Below are 20,225 nucleotides of genomic sequence, written 5' to 3' on the forward strand. Positions count from 1 at the left end.
ACCTCTATATATGCAGTTATTTCATGTTCTCAGCTTTAAAGGGCAGTCTCTGATACCTGAGTTTAAAAACAATGTTGGAAAAACACATACATTTGCACTCTTAATACAATCAGAATCAGACTGATAACAACCAAAGCTGTCTCTTTGGGGATGACAATTATCCAGGGAAGGCTTCCTAGGAATATTCAGAAAAGACAGGGTTCCAAGAGTATGACTTGGTAATGACATGAAATGTATATGAATGAAAATACGCCTTCCTAATTACTGACATAAAACTGTGTAGTTAAACTTGCTCTATTTTTGAAATGTGAGATGGCCTAGCGATCCTGAGATTGTAGATAATGTGTTGGAGACATGTTTTGAAATCCCAGTTAAATTGTGGGTGGAATTCAAATGTAAATATTATATTCGGGATTCAAATGCGGTGTCAGTAATGCTGAACCTAACAACCAAGGCAGACTGATGGAGCAAAGGAACGTTGAAGTCACGGGAATTAAACCTGCAGTCTCAACCCAGTCTTGCTAAGATGTGGTTTCAGATCTACAGTAATACATTTAACTCGTCTTACCTCTGAAATATACCAATAGAGGTCAGTCCTTTCTTTTCAATGGGCTAGGTTCAGCTAGGAGTGGGGTAACAAGTGCTGATGCATGACAAGGGACTGGATTGATTAGGAGTAGAATAACTAGACTTCAGAAGGTGATGAAAGGAAGGGGACCTAATAGATTCTGACAGAACTAGACAGGGAAAATATAGGAAAGATATTACTGATGACCAGGAGAGTCCAGAAGTGGAGGGCGGAGGGGGTGGGTGGGTGGGTGGTGTGTGTGTGTGTGTGTGGGGGGGGGGGGGGGGGTGGTGGGGTCATCCATTTAAGGTACGGGGTAAGTTACGCAGGACTGAAATGAAGAAATATGTCTTTACCCAGAGAGAAGTGAGCCTGTGGACTTTCTGGCAGAGAAGTGTTTGAGACTAGAACATTGGATGCGTTTAAGAAGGAGTTAGATATAGTTGTTCGGGTTAAAGGGGTCAACTGGCATGTGTAGAAAGTGCGAGGGGGCTGAGTAACATCTACTTTTTCTCTTGGAGGATAAGCAATCTTTGGAATACTCTTCCTCGGAGACCAATTGATGTGGGCCATTGAATAAATTGCAGCATTTGGTAAATGTTTGCTCAACAACATAGACATGGTCTCTGGGATGGATAGGCAGAAAATTGGAGTTCAATCCAGAACCTGAGCAAACATAGCGTGATTAAATAGTATAGGAGAGTTGATGGACCAAGTGGCCTACTCCAACTCTAAATCACTAAAGCTACTGAACAGCAACTAGGACCATGGCCTGTGAAGTTGAGAGGAGAACAAAGAGAACAAAATTAACACAATATTTCCAGTCATTTTAATGTCACAAAAAATCTCCCATGTCATATGAATTAATTGAAATCACATCTGATAAAAATGACAATTATCGTATTCAGATTTCAGATAAGACTTTGAAACAGGCAATATACTTGCCCTTAACGTTAAACCTACAGAAAGCAGATGAGGCCAAAGCATTGAATAGTTTCGTGAAGAAGGTAGATATAGTTCTTCCAGTTTTTGGGATCAGAGAATATAGGGAGAAAGCAGGAACCAGGGACTGAGTTGGAGGGCCGAAGTGCCTGTATTGTGCTATAATGTTCTATGTTTTATGATCATATTGAATGATGGAGTAAGCTAGAAGGGCTGAATTGCTCGCTTCTGCTTCTAATTTCTATGCTTATTGATTACCATGATAGTGACCAATCAGGGCTGCACACAGGCATAACTGCCTCAGAGAAATGGAATAATATCTGTCAACCTGTTGATTAGAACATGTCAACACTGAATTTGATAACAGATTTTAAAAAAACGCATTGCATAAAATCTTGGCTTGATATGCATCATGGAAAAGAGATTATGATTTTCTGACATTGTTGACTTTGTGACAGAAAAAGTTGTCTTCAATAACTACATGTCAGAGCATTCAGAGATGTATCTGTTGAATGTAGCTGGTACCTGCTGACACTAACACCATGCTCGTTCTCAGCCACACATGAGATTATCCTTTTGAATCCAGTGAGATGAGTCAGTTTCGGAGAGCTCTAATATCTGGCTGTTATTCAGTATCCGTGAATGGACTTGAATATCTGAAATGTTATCTGTGACCTTTCTTCTTAGTTCATTGTGATGCCTACTGGGGGACTGGCTCCAACGCTCCAGGTACTAATTAGTGTATTCTTAGAATTGTTGCAGTTCGGAGCAGATACTATGATGGAGTTCACTACAGAATGGAACAACAGTGTTCAAATGATGAAGCTTTTAATCATGCAGTTGTAATATTTATGTTGAAGATCCCTTTTTATTGATTAAAAACAAGTGTTTTCAAATTAAGTTGAAGAATCCTTGCAGTGTGGTGCTATGAAAGTGCAGAGGTACTGTACCTTTATAAGAGAATTGAAAAGCTAGCAAGGACAAAATATTGAGAGTACTAAACAAGGTAAGAATGTAACACTTGTCCAAAACAGCTAGCAACAGATGGGTTGCCATGAAACAAAAACAACTTCAAAGTCAGTAAAACAGTTTAAATTATGCCCTAACATACCAAAATCCAATCAAATTTGAATTTATTGTACTGATCATATTAAAACCAATGAAACAATCCGATGTTTTGTGGTATAAAACCGGACATTTTGAAAAGTTAGGAGGAGAACTGCAGAGGGGTTTACCCCATGTCGTAACAGTTAGGGGACTTGTCTGTGAGTTGAACAGGTTTGGACAGATTTGAATAGTTTTGGGGTACAAGGTACAAAAAAAACCAATATATTTAAAAACGTGCAGGTTAGTGCCCTAGATCTTTGAATAAAACATAGGTGAGACATTTTGTTTAATTTCAGTCACTTGTGGTTAATTAAATTAAAAGTGAGAGAAATGGCTCTTAAAATTGCTAAAGAGATTCTGGGATTTGAAGGTGATTTTCCAATTTTCCAAGAAAATTTAGAAGGTAAGTAAAAGGCCATATGTTTGGAATTAAGTTAGATTTCGGTTTAAGCAAGGACAAAAGTAAAACTGAATATATAATGGAGTTACTCAAACACTTAGGGGTATCTGAGAAACAGACAAGTACAGCAGAGGCAGAAAAACTAAGTTTCAATTGAGGAAAATGAGGTAGAAGATAAAAAAACCGGCGAGAGAGGGAGAGATGGAAAAGAGAAAGAGAGAAGGTTCGTTGTTGAGCAAAGGGAGAAAGAGAATAAAGGGAGAGAGAGAGGGGGAGAGAGAGAAAAAAGAGAGAAGATTAGTAGCTGAGCAGAGACAGATAAAAGAAAGGGAGAGATGGAGAGAGAGAGGAAAAAGATAGACAGTGTTCTTAGCTGAGCAAAAAGAGAGAGAACTTGAACTTGAGAAGTTGGGACTTAGTCAGAAAAGTCGTTAACAGGATGGAAATTAAAACTGATTGCTTTGATGTATACAAATATGCCAAACCTCTGCCACATTTTGATGAGAAAGATGTTGAAGCATTCTTTATTTCATTTGAAGAAATGGCTAGACAGGTGGAGTCGTCCGAAGATTTATGAGTAATGCTAGTTCAGAGTAAACTGGTACACAGAGCTGGTGATGTATTTGCCGTACTGTCAGAGGAGGGGTAAAGAGATTATGAAAAAGTCAAACAGGTTATTTTAAGTGTTTATGAACTGGTGCCAGAAGTGTATAGACAGCGGTTCACAAACACAAAGATGGAACCAGGTCAGACTTATGTTGAGTTCGAAAGAATTAAACATAGTCATTTTGACAGATTAGTGAGTGCTTTAAAGATAGATAGGACCTACGAGGCTCTAAGAGAGATTGTTCTGCTGCACGAGTTTAAAACGTCACTTTCAGAGATGATAAGATTTCACTCCTATGTCACTAACATCGATGGCAACTTTAAAAAGTTTTGAAAATTACTGGTGCAGTTAAATCTGGTGTGGTGGTTAATATTGTTTCAAATGTTCACCTGCCTCCTGGCATTGTTCTGTACATCCAAACTTTGTATTCTTCTTCAGACAAAAAACAGAAAGTCCAGAAAACGGTACCAATGTAACACTTGGCCGAAACAACTAGCAGCAGCTGGGTTGAATTTACAGAGGTTATTAACGAGAAATATCGCAGATAATTTCAGATCCATGTTGATCTGTTGAAAATGAGACCTGCTTCAGAAGCTAATGGAGCGCAAGAAGACGTTCTCAGCTAACCTGACACAGAACATTATCTTTGCATAATTTTCTGATGCCGGTGGAAATTACAGACAATGGAAGGAAAAGCCATTCATGCCTCAGAATCTCTATTGATAACCAGATAGGTCATGCCTGTTTAGCATTTGAATGTTGATTCTGCAATGACATCACGAGTAAGCTAACTTGAAAAAAATACAAATGGATTCTGTCAATTTTGATTTGTTCCCATTCCTAGGTGAGTTTAACTCTACTGAAATGAAAGGATGAAGCTATTAGCAACCAGAATGGTTGAGACAAATGGAGGGCAGATACTTAAAACTGTGTCTACAGCCATCATGCACTAAGTGGCTGGAAACTGTTGAGAACCACGTGGAATGCTAGCTTGACATTGAACACATATTGTATTGGTCATGCAGCAAAGTGAAATTGATGGCTTTCTGTTTCATTTTCAAGAGAAATATTTTGTTATGTACATATTTCATGAATCAAGTGCATCTTTGGAAAGTAATACCAATCTCAGAAGAAGCGATGATTGACCCAATTGTCTTAGTTATGGAATAAACTGCAGTAATTAAATCTCAGGATATTTCAGAAGCGATCAATGCTGAAAGGCAGGAAGACCTGAACATCCAAGTTTGAGCTGACAGTTGGCAGGAAACAATTGCACCTCACAAATCCCAGGGAATGAGCATCACTGATCAGAGACAATCTAACCACTGCCTATTAACATTGCATTACCATAATTAAATTGCCCACTCTCAACATTAACGGTGTTAACATTGACTGTAAATTCAACTAGATTTGCCATTTAACTACAGAGGCTACATTGTCGGTCAACAGGCTGCTGCGAGTAACTCACTCCTGACTTGCCAAATCCCGTGCATGATCTACAAGGCATATGTGGTATCATGGAATACTCTCCATTTGCCTGGGTGAGTGCAGTTTTAACAGCTCTCAAGAGGCTCGACACCACCCAGAACAAAGCAGATCACTTGATTGGCAACACATCCACAGACATGCACTCCCTCTGCCATCGATGCTCAGTAGCATCAGTATTTACCTTCGACAAGATGCACTGCGGAAATTCACCAAATGCCTTCCAAACATATGGCCAATTCCATCTAGAAGGACAGCAGAGTGAATTCATGGAAACAATACGGCATGCAAGTTTCCTACAAGCTCCCCATTATCCTGATTTCAGAATGTATCACCATTCCTTCACTGTCGCTGAGTTAAAGATGGAGAAATCACTCCCAAATGGGATTCAAAGTTTACTTACTGCACATGGACTGCAGTAGTTCAAGGAGGTAGCTCGCCACTGCTATCTCAAGTGCAACAAAGCAAGCGCTAAAAGCTGATGGCCCAGTCAGCGATACCCTCATCCCAGAAACAAATTAAAACTAACATTAGAATGTACCGTTGAATTCGGCCGAAATTTAATGGTACTAAGTCATTCTCGTTCACGACCTGCAGACAATCAGCTCTTCAGATCCATTTAGTTGAGTCAGTGTTAGAGAGCTCTGAATCAGGGAATTATTCTCCAACCAAGAATAGACTATAACATCTGAAGTATTACCTGTGATGGTTTTCACGCTGATGTTCCATGTGATGTTTGCTGGGGGATTGGCTCTGCCTGTACAGATGCAATAAGCCTTGAAGCATTCAGTTACACTTGCTGATCACGTGTTTGTAATGCGTGAGATTATATCTGGGAACAAAAGCACCAATATCATCTCATCACCCAACGGGAATGCACGTGAACTAATTGATAAGAAATTGCTGGCGAATGGTTGATAGATGTCCAGAGAGACGGCATTTTGCTGCTCAAATCACCATGACGGATTGACGTGTTACAGACATTTGTCTAACACCATCTTTCATACCCTGTCTGAACACCAAAATGGGAGGTTCGAACCCAGTTTGGAAATGATCACTTTTCCAGGCAAAGAGAATAAATCTAAAACTATACACTGATCGGATGTGTGATTAAGCAGAAAAGCAGATACTTGCATTGCACGTCCAGTCTAAGATTTTCTTATCTGATTGCCACTACAATAGCCACTGTAAGTTCACAGAGGAATGTCCTTCCGAGAGGGACAGCGGATAGGGTGAAGGAGAAATGTGATAAAATAGTCGAGGAATTTTCAAATTCCTGCTTTTTTATTGACGTCTCAGTCTTTGTCTGAATAGGTATTAGACCCGGCCCATGCATCTATTTCAGCTCACAGTCACAAGTTGAAAGACTGTGGGTGACTGAACAGCTTTTTTCCGGCAATGAATTGCTCAGCAACTGCGATTTGAGGTGAGGAAATGAAAAAAAAAGCAGAATCAGACATCCCAAACTCTATATTTGGGAGGGAGGTACAAACGATGGTAAATAAATGCACGGCTGCATTTTCTTCTTAATCTCTGTTACAGCCTTCGATTCCTCAGGTTGACTGATTTATTAAGAGCACACTTGTGCTCCACTGTTTGTTGTCCCCCACACTGTTCTCCCTTTTTGGTACTGATTGTTTATTTACAATGTTGGTCATTCAATATCCTTGGTTAGGAGGTAGAATTTGATGTGGACTGAAATTGCCTCACCGGCACCGTGTGTTAATTAGCATGAAAAATAAACAGAGTGTGAGGACAATTATCTTCTTCTGACAGCATTAATTATACCACAACATGTTTCCTCTATCCAGAATATCGCACTCCATAATGCAGATTTCACTTCTTCGCCTTGCAAGCACCATATTAACATTAAATTAAGTTTTCCAAAGGCTGTTTTGAAAATTGGAATGCTCTTTGTACATTGAACTGAGGTTTGAAGTAATCTCTGCGTCTGCATTGAAGATGTTCCCAATCAAATGGATTTACATTGACCAGGAATTGATGACAATAGCTTATGAAGATTTTCGCTACCAGCACAGTTCAGAGACTAGGAATATACAGCAAGCAAGTGGGAAGCTCATGGAGTGATTCATGACCTCCTTGCTGAGATATTTGTCTTGTTGATAAGCCACAGATGAGGTGCCAGAGGCTTGGGGGTTGGCCAATGTGGTTCATTTTTTAAAGAAACACAGTAAACGATAAACCAGGTAATTACAGACTTGTGAGACTCTCATTGGTTGTGGTCAATTTGTTGGAAGGGATTCTGAGGCAAGGACTGAATAGAAAGAGTTAACAATGGCTTTGTGCGTGGGAAATCGTGTCTCATGAACTTGGTTGAGCTTTTGAAGAAATGAAATAGCGCTCGATGAAGGCACAGTGGTACAAATTGTCTATATGGACTTTGACAGGGTTGTGCATATAGATCTGTTAGAAAGATTAGATCATATGGAATCCAGGGGGAGCCAGCCAATTGGGTGCAAAATTGCCTTGAAGGTGGGAGACAGAGGGTGATATTGAAGGTATTTTTTGGAATGGAAGACTGTAAACAATGGCGTACCACAAGGATCAGTACTGGGAAACTGCTTCCCAACCATTGACTTCCCATATTGTGAAGAGATGGGTGGCAAATCCATGGCGACAGCAACCCCTGCAAGTTCCTCTTGAAGCCACACACTGTTCAGACTTGGAAGGAGGTCACTGCTGAAGCAAAGGTGCTTGGCCAAAATATTGAGAGCGCCTTCATAACCTCACTAGTCTAAGCACCAGGCACAGCCACTATTCAGGAAGGCTGGTTGCACACTCTATTTGCAAGGAAATTATGAATATTCAATAAATATTCGTCCAGCAATGAACACATTGTGGGCATGAATTAAAAAAAGCTGTACAGGCCCTGAAATGACTGAAACATCTACGAGGGAAAGGCAGGTATATTATTACAGTCTTGCTGTTGGTAATCTTCACTCTGAAGTAATGCTCTCCTTCATCTCTCTTCCGGACCTGTTTTAGAAACAGTGAAATTGATTCTTTGTAAAGTTCTCCCTCAATTTGGTTCTGCCTTTATATTAGATCTCTGGGATTGTCGGTAATGCTAACCTCTTAGATTCACAGTATAAAGCCTCCATTTAAAAAGACGGATTTTTTCCACAAGCAGAAAAATGAACTGTACACTTGATCTGGTCACTGCTGATACATTCCAGGGAAACTTCAGAGACCATGAGGAGCTATTGTCTGGTGAATAAGAAAATGGGTTAGATTTCCAGTGAACTCTGTATTGGGAACCAAATTAAACTATTCCATGAAATGGCAGTGAAATACTGTCTACTAAATCTTCAGACAGCCACTACTTCCAGACATCAAGAACAAAAGCATTCTCAAATTAGCATCAAAAATCTACAAATTACAATAAAAATATCATTTGAAGAAATTAATATGAATATTTCTGTTTTGTTGAGTCTTTTGAAAAGTTGCTCTGGATTCCAACGCATAGTTTTGATAAACCCTCGGCCAGAATTTCTACTGGGGAGCCCTCCCGTGCTAAAGGTACAAATTCGGTGCCCCTCTCTTACGAGAAACAGCTGTTTCTGTTACCACTGACTGCAGTAAAAGGGTCGGACCCAAGCATGATGGGCAGGAATTGATGGAGAACAATCCAGTTTGATTGGCATAACATTTCTCATGAGCAAATGGCTGCCTGAATGACAGAAAAAGTAATATCTGGACTTTTTTTCTAGAAAGTCTAGGGACCAATAAAGGAGGCAAGGCGACTTTGCATGCTGACCAGGAACAAATTTCAAGACTCGTCCAGTGCCATTTGCTTTAAATGTAAAAGTGTAGACCGAAATTTAGAGGCTCTCCTGCTGTTGGACCTGAGTGATAACTTCTTCACACAGATGCTGATGCATATATAGAACAAACTGCCAGATGACATGATGGAGAGGCTGGCACAACTGCAAAACTGAAAAGGCACCTGGATTGGTGTATGAATAGGACTGGTTTAGAGGTATATGGGTCATCACCTGGTATATTGGACGAGGTTAGATTGGGATATCTGGTGGGCAGGGATGGAATCGACAAAAAGTCTATTTTTGAGCACTATAATTCTATTACTCTATCACTTCTGCAATCCATTGCTCAAACATATTGTCTTTTATTGGGTCACAACGGCTATGTACCTAATCTTTGGTGTTTTCCTACAAACTCTCAGAGCTGAACAATTCGAATGCAACAGGGATTTAATATCTCAGTGTAATGTATTATCCCAAACAAATCTGAAATACAAATGATGCAACTTTAACATTCCCCTTGGAATCCAGTAGATTATAAAAGAGTTTCTGAACACATTATTACTACGTTCAATTCAACGCTTTTGGATTCATCACCCAGGAACATAACCTTCATAACAAAATGCTAGAATCATTTACCATTTTTGTTAAAGTATATTACATCACTATTGCTGCTATTGGTGTCCCTGGTAAGTTTTTTTAAAAAACATTCATTCATGGGATGTGGGTATCGCTGGCTAGGCCAGCATTGGTGGCCAAGATGGAACGTTTAAGAGTCAGCTACATTAGTGTGGATTTGGAAACGCATGTCAGACAGACAGGGAAGGGTAGCAATTACCTTCCCTAAAGGACATCCGTGAACCAGATGGATTCTTCCCAACGATCAACAATGTTTTAATTGTCTTATAATCGTTAAACTCTGAATGCCAGATTTTGTAAATGACACTCACTAACACATTGCTAGGATTAAGTATGTTTTTCTCATTTTCAACATTATTAGTGATTCCAAATGTATTTTCCAGAAATTTGGATGCATGTGACGTCCTAATTTTGGAAAGGCAAATCAGGACAGAACTCATAGACTTCATGGTAAGGGCCTGAAGTGTGTTGCCGAACAAAGGGAACCTTGAGTTATAATTTCATGATTCTTTCTAAGCAGAGTTGCAAGTGGATAGCATAGCGAAGAAGGCTTTGGGTACACTTGTCTTTATACGTAAATACATTGAGCATAGGAGTTGGGAGGTCATGTAGAATCCTGTACAGGATATTAGTTACACCACTTTTTGAATAGTATGTGTCATTCTGGTCTTCTTGCTATAGGAAAAGTGTTGTTAAACTTGGAAGATGCAGACACGATTACAAGTATACCGCTAGATTTCAAGAATGTGACCTATATGGAGAGGCTGAACAGATTGGTTCTATATCCTTAGAGCGTCGGAAGCTGAGGGCCATGGATAGTGTGAATAGTCAAAGTCTTTTTTCTCAAGGTAAGGGAGTCCAAGACTGAGATGCATACGTTCAAGGTGAGAGGGGAAAGACTTAAAAGCGACCAACGGAGCAACAATTTCATGCAAAGAATGGTGCGTGTATGGATTGAGCTGCCAGAAGAAGTGTGGAGCCTGGTGCAATTACAACATTTAAAAGGCATTTGAATAGGCACATGAATAGAAAGGATTTTGAAGATATTGGACAATTGCTGGCATATGGGACTAGAATAATTTAGGAAATCTCATCAGCATTAGTGAGTTCGAGTGCATGTTTCCATTTGTACATCTTTATGACTCTAAGTGACGAAAGTTGATTGTTAGGAACTGGGAGTGAGGAATAGACAGTTAGTTGCATACATACAGAGGGCGAACAATTTAAAAGAACATGTTCAAATTTCTCAGTTGACAGAATTTTCCTTTTTGGTCTTATGTTCAAGGCAGACTTTGTGGAACTGCAGTATTAATTGACAGCTGTTTGGTTTCGTTGATCTCCATTTTATTCATTGGAGTAAATATTCATTTATTTTAAACACATTTCAGTTTCTCAATGATTATTCCTCCGTCCTTCATACTTTAAATGCCCATCCCCAGATCCACTTGTTGATAGAGTGTGGATATGATCATTATCGTGGGTGCTGATGTTCCAATTTTCTTGTGGAATATTGTTTAAAATGTTTATGTCACTTAAGACAAGATTATGTAATGTAATGGTGTCAAATCCATGATTATGGGCACCATATTTGTAATACACATGTTATTCTATGTCAGCTTACACTGTGACCATATTAAAATGTGACCGTACAACATTTAAGTCCACCTCTACATGGCTAAGAAAACAGCTTTTTTAATTGATGGGAACACAGAAGGCAAATGGATAGTGCGCTAAACTCCTCATTTTTTTTTCTGTTTCTGTTAACAGAATGATGTCAGTTAAGCCAACAGGACACCTACAATATGATTATGTATGAAACAGTACCACATTGAGATTATTTTACAATTTTACATCTCCACAGCCATTTTGCAGTACATCACGTTCAAAATTACACACCGACTCCCTTTGCTCATTCGATACAACTTATTACGACATGGAATTGAGATTCAATTTACCCTTACAATTTAATATTGTTCCTGAACAAACTATTAACATGTCAACTCAAATGGAAGGCAGTTCGAACTACAATTTCGAATCTAATTTTAGTTCTCACTCTTACAGTTAATGCACTGGCAATTGTGATCCTGTCCCAAGGAAAATGCGGCCTCTCCAGGCGCACCACTCATTACCTGGTGGCCATGGCGACAGCGGATCTGATGCTTACGATCACTGACGTTATATTCTATCACCTGAATGATTTCGTTTACCAGGGATCATTACTGCACCTCAAAAACACATGCATTGCGATTCACTTCCTCCTTTATGTGAGTTCAGATTGTTCTGTCTGGTTCACTGTCACTTTCTCCGCTGATCGGTTTGTGACCATTTGTTGCCACAAACTGAGACTGAAATATTGCACAGCGAAAACAGCAGCTGTTATTCTTTCAACAACCTTCACTCTTTTCTTTCTAAAGAATGTTCCAATTTTCAAGACATGGGAATCTGTGATTGTGGTTGACAATGTACACTGGTCTTGTCAAATTAAGGCCAGCTATTTTACTGAATTTGGATTGATAGTTTTTGACTGGTTTGATAAAGTGTTAACACCATTACTCCCATTCAGTTTAGTTTTGCTCTTCAATGCTTTGACAGTCAGATACATTTTAGTGGCGAATCGGATCCGTAGAAGATTGAGAAGTCTGAAGATGGAAGAGAAGCACAGTGATCCTGAGATGGAGAGCAGAAGGAAGTCAATGATTTTACTATTCACTGTATCTAGTAACTTCATACTGCTGTGGTCACCCTATGTAATTCATTTCTTATATTATCGAATTGCAGCAATATATCCCAGATCATATAACGAGAGTTTGCACATATTTGAAATCATTGGAGTAATCTTGCTGAATCTGAGTTGCAGCACAAATACGTTTATTTATGGAGTAACTCAGTCGAAGTTCAGGGAACAGTTTGTTAGTTCTGTAAAATACCCACTGACTGCAATAAAAAGAATCATTACTTTTAGAATGAAGTTGTAGCAATCTATAGGACAGTAGGACACATCGCTGTTTTCCCGACTGCTGAATTGAGAAATAAATGTTCATCAACTGATTTGTATTAAGATTGTTTATTTGCAGAAATAAAATGTGAACAATAGCGTAATATTCCCTTCTGTTGGGTGGTGTTTTATTTGAATTGCCAAAATATTGAGACAAGATTTTTAATCTTCACCTGAAGTAAGCATAATAAATATTTTGTTCAAGCTAAATATACCATCGCAGTTTCCACAGAAATTGAGTAAATACTCAAGAAATCGACAGGAAAAACTGAATTAGCTAAGTTACATTCCAATAAATAGGTAGCACAGAACTTAACCACTATTCGTTAGTGTTGCTTTGTGTTGCAAACGAGTTCTCTCACATTTTGTATGCCTAATTTCAATTTGTTTTGGAATAAACTTTCCCTCATTTCATTTACCTCAGAATTGAGCTGTTATGATGCCAAACGATGATCGTATTGGACAGATCAGATTCGAAGTGGAAACTTAGATTGATAATTCATCTTTCTTTCATTTCTCATTTAACGTGCTGGCCTTTCTTTTAATGACAAAGATACAACTCTGAAAATCAGGCAGTATATTTTAAAAAGAATGCTTAATGTAAATAACAATAATGAGAATGTAACTGTGCACTGAACGCACTAGGGCAGCACGTTGGCTCAGTGGGTGAGCAATTCTATCTCATGGCAAGTGACCTGGGTTCGTATCCAGCTTCCGGTGACTGTGTGGAGTTTGCACATTCTCCTCATGTCTGCGTGGGTGTCCTCTATGTGCTCCAGTTTCCTCCCACATTCCAAAAAAGATGTGCAGGTGAGGTGAATTGTCCATGCAAAATTATCCATTGTGTTAAGTACATTAGTCAGGAGGAAATGCAGGGACACGATTCTGGGTGGGTTTCTCTTCAGAGGGTCATTGATAATTTGTTGGGCCAAAGGGCCTGTTTTCACATCTTAGGGAATCTAATCATAAAACTCTTTGCAAATTTTTAAAGCACATCTGTCACAATACCATCATATTGCAGTTCTCACATACACGAGGCAGAGTTTCATTTGAGTGGGAGTTGACAGTGCATGAGAGAGACAGAAACAGAGAAGTCTGGGCGAGGGGTCCGAAATTTACAGGGAGTGTATGGTGTTGGTGGAAGAGACCGAGAAAGTGCGGAGCGACCGTCCTAGTCGCAGATAGTGTCACACGGTCGCTCAGTGGTTAGCAGTACTGCCTCACAGTGCCAGGGACCTGGCTTCGATTCCAGCCGCGGGAGACTGTCTATGTGGAGTTTGCACGTTCTCAACATGTCTTTATGTATTCGCTCTGAGTGCTCCGGTTTTCTCCCACAATCAAAAGATGTGCAGGTTAAGTGGATTGGCCATGCTAAATTGATCGTAGTGTTCAGGGATGTGTAGGGGAGGTGCATTAGTCATGGGAATTGTAGACTAATAGGATGGGGAATGAGTCTGGGTGGGATACTCTTCAGCGGGACGGTGTGAACTTTTTGGGCTGAATGACCAGTTTCCACACTGTCAGGATTCAACGATTCTTGAGTTTTATTCTGTGTCACATCTTCTGTGTCACAAGACTTCCGAGTCTTAGGAGTTTGTTAGCCTTTCCCTTGATCTTTCACACAACTGAGCTTGACGGGTTGCACCTGAACCAGAAGGGCACCAATATCCTGGGGGGTAGGTTTGCTAGCTATCTTCGGGGGGGTTGAAACTAATTTGGCAGGGGGATGGGATCCGGACTTGTAGTCCAGCAAGTAGGCTAGCTGTTTGTCAGGATGTCCAAGTGTGTGGGGAGGCTGTGAAGAAGGTAGCACTGACAGGGAATACTTGCGGACACAGAGATGGGTTCAAGTGCGTATACTTCAACGCAAGGAGTATCAGAAATAAGGTCGGTGAATTTAAGGCGTGGATAGGTACCTGGGACTACGATGTTGTGGCCATCACGGAAACGTGGATAGAAGAGGGACAGGAATGGTTGTTGAAGGTTCCTGGTTACAGATGTTTCAGTAAGATTAGCGAGGGTGGTAAAAACGGAGGGGGGGGGGGTGTGGCGTTGCTAATTAGAAATGGTATAACAGCTGCAGAAAGGCAGTTCGAGGGGGATCTGTCTTTAGAGGTAGTATGGGCTGAAGTCAGAAATAGGAAAGGTGCAGTCACCTTGTTGGGTGTTTACTATAGGCCCCCCAATAGCAGCAGAGATGTGGAGAAACAGATTGGGAAACAGATTTTGGAAAGGTGCAGAAGCCACAGGGTAGTAGTCATGGGCGATTTCAACTTCCCAAATATTGATTGGAAGCTCGTTAGATCTAGTAGATTGGATGGGGCGGTGTTTGTGCAGTGTGTCCAAGAAGCTTTTCTAACACAGTATGTAGATTGTCCGACCAGAGGGGAGGCCATTTTGGATTTGGTACTCGGTAATGAACCGGGACAAGTGATGGGCTTGTTAGTGTGTAAACATTTTGGTGATGGTGACCACAATTCTGTGACTTTCACCTTGGTTATGGAGAGAGATAGGTGCGTGCAACAGGGTAGGTTTTACAATTGGGGGAAGGGTAATTACGATGCTGTAAGACAGGATCTGAGGAGCATAAGTTGGGAGCATAGGCTGTCGGGGAAGGATGTCGTGGAAATGTGGAACTTTTTCAAGGAACAGATACGACGTGTCCTTGATATGTACATACCGGTCAGGCAGGAAAGAAATGGTCGTGTGAGGGAACCTTGGTTGACGAGGAAGGTTGAATGTCTTGTAAAGAGGAAGAAGGAGGCTTACATAAGGTTAAGGAAACAGGGTTCAGACAGAGCAGTGGAGGCTACAGGATAGCCAGAAGGGACCTGAAGAAAGGGATTAGGAGAGCTAAGAGAGGGCTTGAAAAATCTTTGGCAGATAGGATCAAGGATAACCCAAAGGCTTTTTATGCGTATGTGAGAAACATGAGAATGACGAGAACAAGGGTAGGTCCGATCAAGGACAGTAGTGGGAGACTGTGTATTGAGTTGGAAGAGATAGGAGAGGTCTTGAATGAGTACTTTTCTTCAGTATTTATGAACGAGAGGAACCGTATTGTTGAAGAGGAGAATGTGAAACGGACTGGTAAGCTAGAGGAGATACATGTTAGGAAGGAACATGTGTTGGACATTTTGAACAACTTGAGGATAGACAAGTCCCCCGGGCCTGATGGGATATATCCTAGGATTATGTGGGAAGCAAGAGAGGAAATTGCAGTACCGTTGGCAATGATCTTTTCATCTTCACTGTCAACAGGGGTGGTACCAGGGGACTGGAGAGTGGCGAATGTTGTGCCCCTGTTCAAAAAAGGGAATAGGGATAACCCCGGGAATTACAGGCCAGTTAGTCTTACTTCGGTGGTAGGTAAAGTAATGGAAAGGGTACTGAGGGATAGGATTTATGAGTATCTGGAAAGGCACTGCTTGATTAGGGATAGCCAGCACGGATTTGTGAAGGGTAGGTCTTGCCTTACAAGTCTGATTGAATTCTTTGAGGAGGTGACCAAGCATGTGGATGAGGGTAGAGCAATGGATGTAGTATACATGGATTTTAGTAAGGCATTTGATAAGGTTCCCCATGGTAGCCTTATGCAGAATATCAGAAGTCATGGGATAGAGGGAAATTTGGCCAATTGGATTGAAAACTGGCTAACCGGTCGAAGTCAGAGAGTGGTGGTAGATGGTAAATATTCAGCCTGAAGCCCAGTTACAAGTGGAGTTCCGCAGGATCAGTTCTGGGTCCTCTGCTGTTTGTAATTTTTATTAATGACTTAGAAGAGGGAGTCGAAGGGTGGGTCAGTAAATTTGCAGATGATACGAAGATTGGTGGAGTTGTGGATAGTGAGGAGGGCTATTGTCGGCTGCAAAGGGACTTGGATATGATGCAGAGCTGGGCTGAGGAGTGGCAGATGGAGTTCAACCCTGCCAAGTGTGAGGTTGTCTATTTTGGACAGACAAATAAGAATGCGGAATACAGGGTTAACAGTAGGGTTCTTAGTGAGGTGGAGGAACAGAGGGATCTTGGGGTCTATGTTCATAGGTCTTTGAAAGTTGCCACTCAGGTGGATAGAGCTTGTAAGAAGGCCTATGGTGTATTAGCGTTCATTAGCAGAGGGATTGAATTCAAGAGTCGTGAAGTGATGTTGCAACTGTACAGGACTTTGGTTAGCCACATTTGGAGTACTGTGTGCAGTTCTGGTCGCCTCACTTTAGGAAAGATGTGGAAGCTTTGGAGAGGGTGCAGAGAAGATTTACCAGGATGTTGCCTGGAATGGAGAATAGGTCGTACGAGGATAGGTTGAGAGTGCTAGGCCTTTTCTCGTTGGAACGGCGACGGAATAGGGGTGACTTGATAGAGGTTTATAAGATGATCAGAGGAATAGATAGAGTAGACAGACAGAAACTTTTTCCCCGGGTACAACAGAGTGTTACAAGGGGACATAAATTTAAGGTGAAGGGTGGAAGGTATAGGGGAGATGTCAGGGATGGGTTCTTTTCCCACAGAGTGGTGGTGGCATGGAATGTGCTGCCTGTGGGAGTGGTAGAGTCAGAATCTTTGGTGACCTTTAAGCGGCAGTTGGATAGGTACATGGATGGGTGCTTAAGCTAGGACAAATGTTCGGCACAACATCGTGGGCCGAAGGGCCTGTTCTGTGTTGTATTGTTCTCTGTTCTATGTTCTAATATTGTTCACATTAAATTACCCTATCTGATTTATAATGAAAGACTTTTGGCCTGGAATTTCATATTAATATACTTGAAGCAGGATAACATAATTGGAACTCTTCTGACCTAACGTCTGTATGAGAGTCTGTTCCAGATCTTCCCAAAATGAGATTTTACCTTGTTGACTATTAATTAAAGATTAACATTCCAACTCCAGTTTTGGTTCGATAAAGTTTCTGCGTTCAGCACTGGATCAGCTCCATTTCTGTGATTTGCTTGAATCCACCTTGAGCCCCATTTCTGTGTAACAGCAGCGTATGCATAGGGCTCCTCTTCCTGGGTTTGAAGGTCAGATTTGTGAGCGTTGAAGACACAGACCACTGAATACAGAACCTCCTAACTTTCATCTGATTTGGTCCGTGACAGAAAACAATGTGTTTGATATATATCTGGAGGATCAGGCAGGAGTACATTGCCAGAACCCAGATTGTATCTTGCACATGATACAAAAAACACAAGTAGCAATTGATAGGACACACTGAAGTCACTCACCGAAGCTCCTCAGAGAGCACTTTCCAATTCACGGTCTCTACAATGTAGGTGGACAATGGTAGTACATGCATGGGAACACTGACCCCTTCAAACTCCCTGTCTAACCATACATAATCCTGATTTGCAATTACATGAGCGTTCGTACCTTGCGTTTGAATAAAAAGGCTGGATCTGCCTTCTCATAGCAGTGTGTCTCCATGTTTTACTCCCATTGTGGTCCACACTGTGGATCGGTGGAGGCTGGAACTGCTGAGAGGAGGGGTGATTAGCCAAGGTTATGGGGCATGTGCATGTCTTTATTCCCTTGAAGGGAGGTTTTGAGATGGAGTTATCAGGTCGCCGTAAGAGAGAAACTGAGACAGAAGGCTCTCGTCAAGGATTCAGGGATGAAAAAAGTGTGTGGTGTTGGGGTTTGAGACCGAGAACATGAGGAGTGGTGGCCTGTGGGGCAGAGATTGTGACATGGGCGTGGTATCATGGAGCGCCGCCTCATGTAGGAAATGCATGAAGTGAAGCTTTTCAGAGGCAAATCACAAGGGATTCGTTCTCTACTGGGATTTCCTGCCTTTTGTGGGCTTCTGTCTCTCTCTCTCTCCTTCTATCTTTTCCTCGCAGTGATTTCCCTTTCTCTCTGTCCTTCTGTCTCGCTCTCTCACTATTTCTCCTCCTGGGTTTTCGCCTTCACTTGTTTGGTGTAGATTGTTCTTCTCTCTCTTCCTCTTTCTGTATGTCCCACTCTCTGCCTCCGTCAAAATTCTCTCTCTGTTTCCCTTGCTCTCTTCTTAGTCTTTTTATTGTCGGATAAATATTTATACTGAATACACTGAATTGTCTAGTTCGTGTTTAAATGAAGTTATATTGTGTTGGGGTTTCTGACATGTAGTCAGTCAAGTGAATTGTTTTTTGTGGTCTGCACACTGGACACACATTTCACGGTTTGTGGAATAGCTGGACTCAGTGATCAGCACAATCTAAGTCGTGACACACCAGAAAACGCTTGACATGGAAATCACATCACAAGTCGAACTTGTTTGTAAGTGCTTTGAAGCAGGGTGATGCAGACAGAAGTCAAAGCAGTTGTGTAATATTTACACTTTCTGTGATTTTGAACCGGAAATATTGCAAAACGCATATTGAGTATGCTGTATTTTGTTTTGAAGGCTAAAAATAATGCTCAGTCTGATTATTATGTGCATGAGGAGGATAAATCTATTTTGGCCCATTTTTAGGTTCGTCACACAAAAGATACAGACAGATGTTTCTGTGGCCAGCAGCGAAAAATCAGAATGCTATCTTGTTTCCCTGGTGCTAAGATCAAGGATATCTCAGAGAGGGTGCAGAATGTTCTTAAGCGGGAGAGGGGCCAGCAGGAGGTCATTGTACACATTGGAACCAACGACACAGGAAGGGAAAAGGTTCAAATTATGAAGGGAGGTTACAGAGAGTTCAGCAGGAATTTAAAAAGGAGGTTCTTGAGAGTAGCTATATCTGGATTACTCCCGGTGCTACGAGCTAGTGAGGGCAAGAATTGGAGGATAGAGCAGATGAATTCATGGCTGAGGGGCTGGTGTACGGGAGAAGGATTTACATTTTTGGATCATTGGAAGCAGTTTTGGGGTAGGGAAGTGACCTGTACAAGAAGGACAGATTGCACCTAAATTGGAAGGGGACTAATATACTGGCAAGGAGATTTGCTCGAGCTGCTCTAAACTTGTAAAGTTGTGGGGAGGGGTGGTGGGTGGGACGAAGGTATTTAGTGAGGAAAGAGACCAATCTGAGACTGGCACAGTTGAGACCAGACATGAGTCAAACAGTCAGAACAGGCATAGATAAAGCAGAGAACAAGAGAGGACTGATAAATTAAACGATTTTATTTCAATGCAAGGGACCTAACAGGAAAGGTAGATGAACTCAGGGCATGGTTAGGAACATGGATGACACTTAATATTCCAGGATACAAATGGTACAAAAGGACAGAAAGGAGGCAAGAGAGGAGGCGGAGTGGCGTTTTTGATGAGGGATAGCATAACAGATGTGCTGAGGGAGGATAATCCCGGAAATACATCCAGATAAATTATTTGGGTGGAACTGAGAAAAGAGAAAGGGATGATCACCTTATTGGGATTGTATTACCGACCCCCTAACAGTCAGTGGGAAATTGAGAAACAAATTTTTAAGGACATCTCAGTTACCTGTAAGAATAATAGGGTGGTTATGGTAGGGGATATTAACTGTCCAAACATAGACTGGGACTGCCACAGTATTAAGGGTTCAGATGGACAGGAATTTGTGTGTAGAAGAAAACTTTCTGATTAAGTATGGGGATGTACATACTAGTGAAGGTGCAAAACTTGACCTACTCTTGGGAAATAAGGCAGGGCACGTGACTGAGGTGTCAGTGGGGGAAACTTTTGGGGCCAGCGACCATAATTCTATTAGTTTTAAACTCGTGATGGAAAATGATAGACCACATCTAAA

At 41.1% G+C, this 20,225-nt stretch overlaps 1 protein-coding gene across 1 annotated transcript; it reads left to right on the forward strand.

Moving 5' to 3' along the window:
* The first annotated feature begins 9,513 nt into the window (after positions 1-9,513).
* On the forward strand, positions 9,514-12,505 carry LOC148139309 (putative G protein-coupled receptor 139). The gene is made up of 2 exons (XM_087980834.1): positions 9,514-9,580; positions 11,592-12,505. The coding sequence occupies exons 1-2, from the start codon at positions 9,514-9,516 to the stop codon at positions 12,503-12,505; spliced, it is 981 nt and encodes a 326-aa protein (XP_087836960.1).
* The last annotated feature ends 7,720 nt before the right edge of the window (positions 12,506-20,225 follow it).

This window comes from Chiloscyllium plagiosum, unplaced genomic scaffold (genome assembly GCF_037043375.1).
Source record: "Chiloscyllium plagiosum isolate Xiang-an unplaced genomic scaffold, Cpla_swu_hap1 HiC_scaffold_38, whole genome shotgun sequence".
NCBI lineage: Eukaryota > Metazoa > Chordata > Chondrichthyes > Orectolobiformes > Hemiscylliidae > Chiloscyllium > Chiloscyllium plagiosum.

Coding starts and splice junctions, on each gene's coding strand:
- LOC148139309 (XM_087980834.1), top strand. CDS start 9,514: ATGCTAGAATCATTTACCATTTTTGTTAAAGTATATTACATCACTATT. Junction 9,581..11,591: donor TGCTGCTATTGGTGTCCCTG/GTAAGTTTTTTT, acceptor TCACTCTTACAG/TTAATGCACTGGCAATTGTG.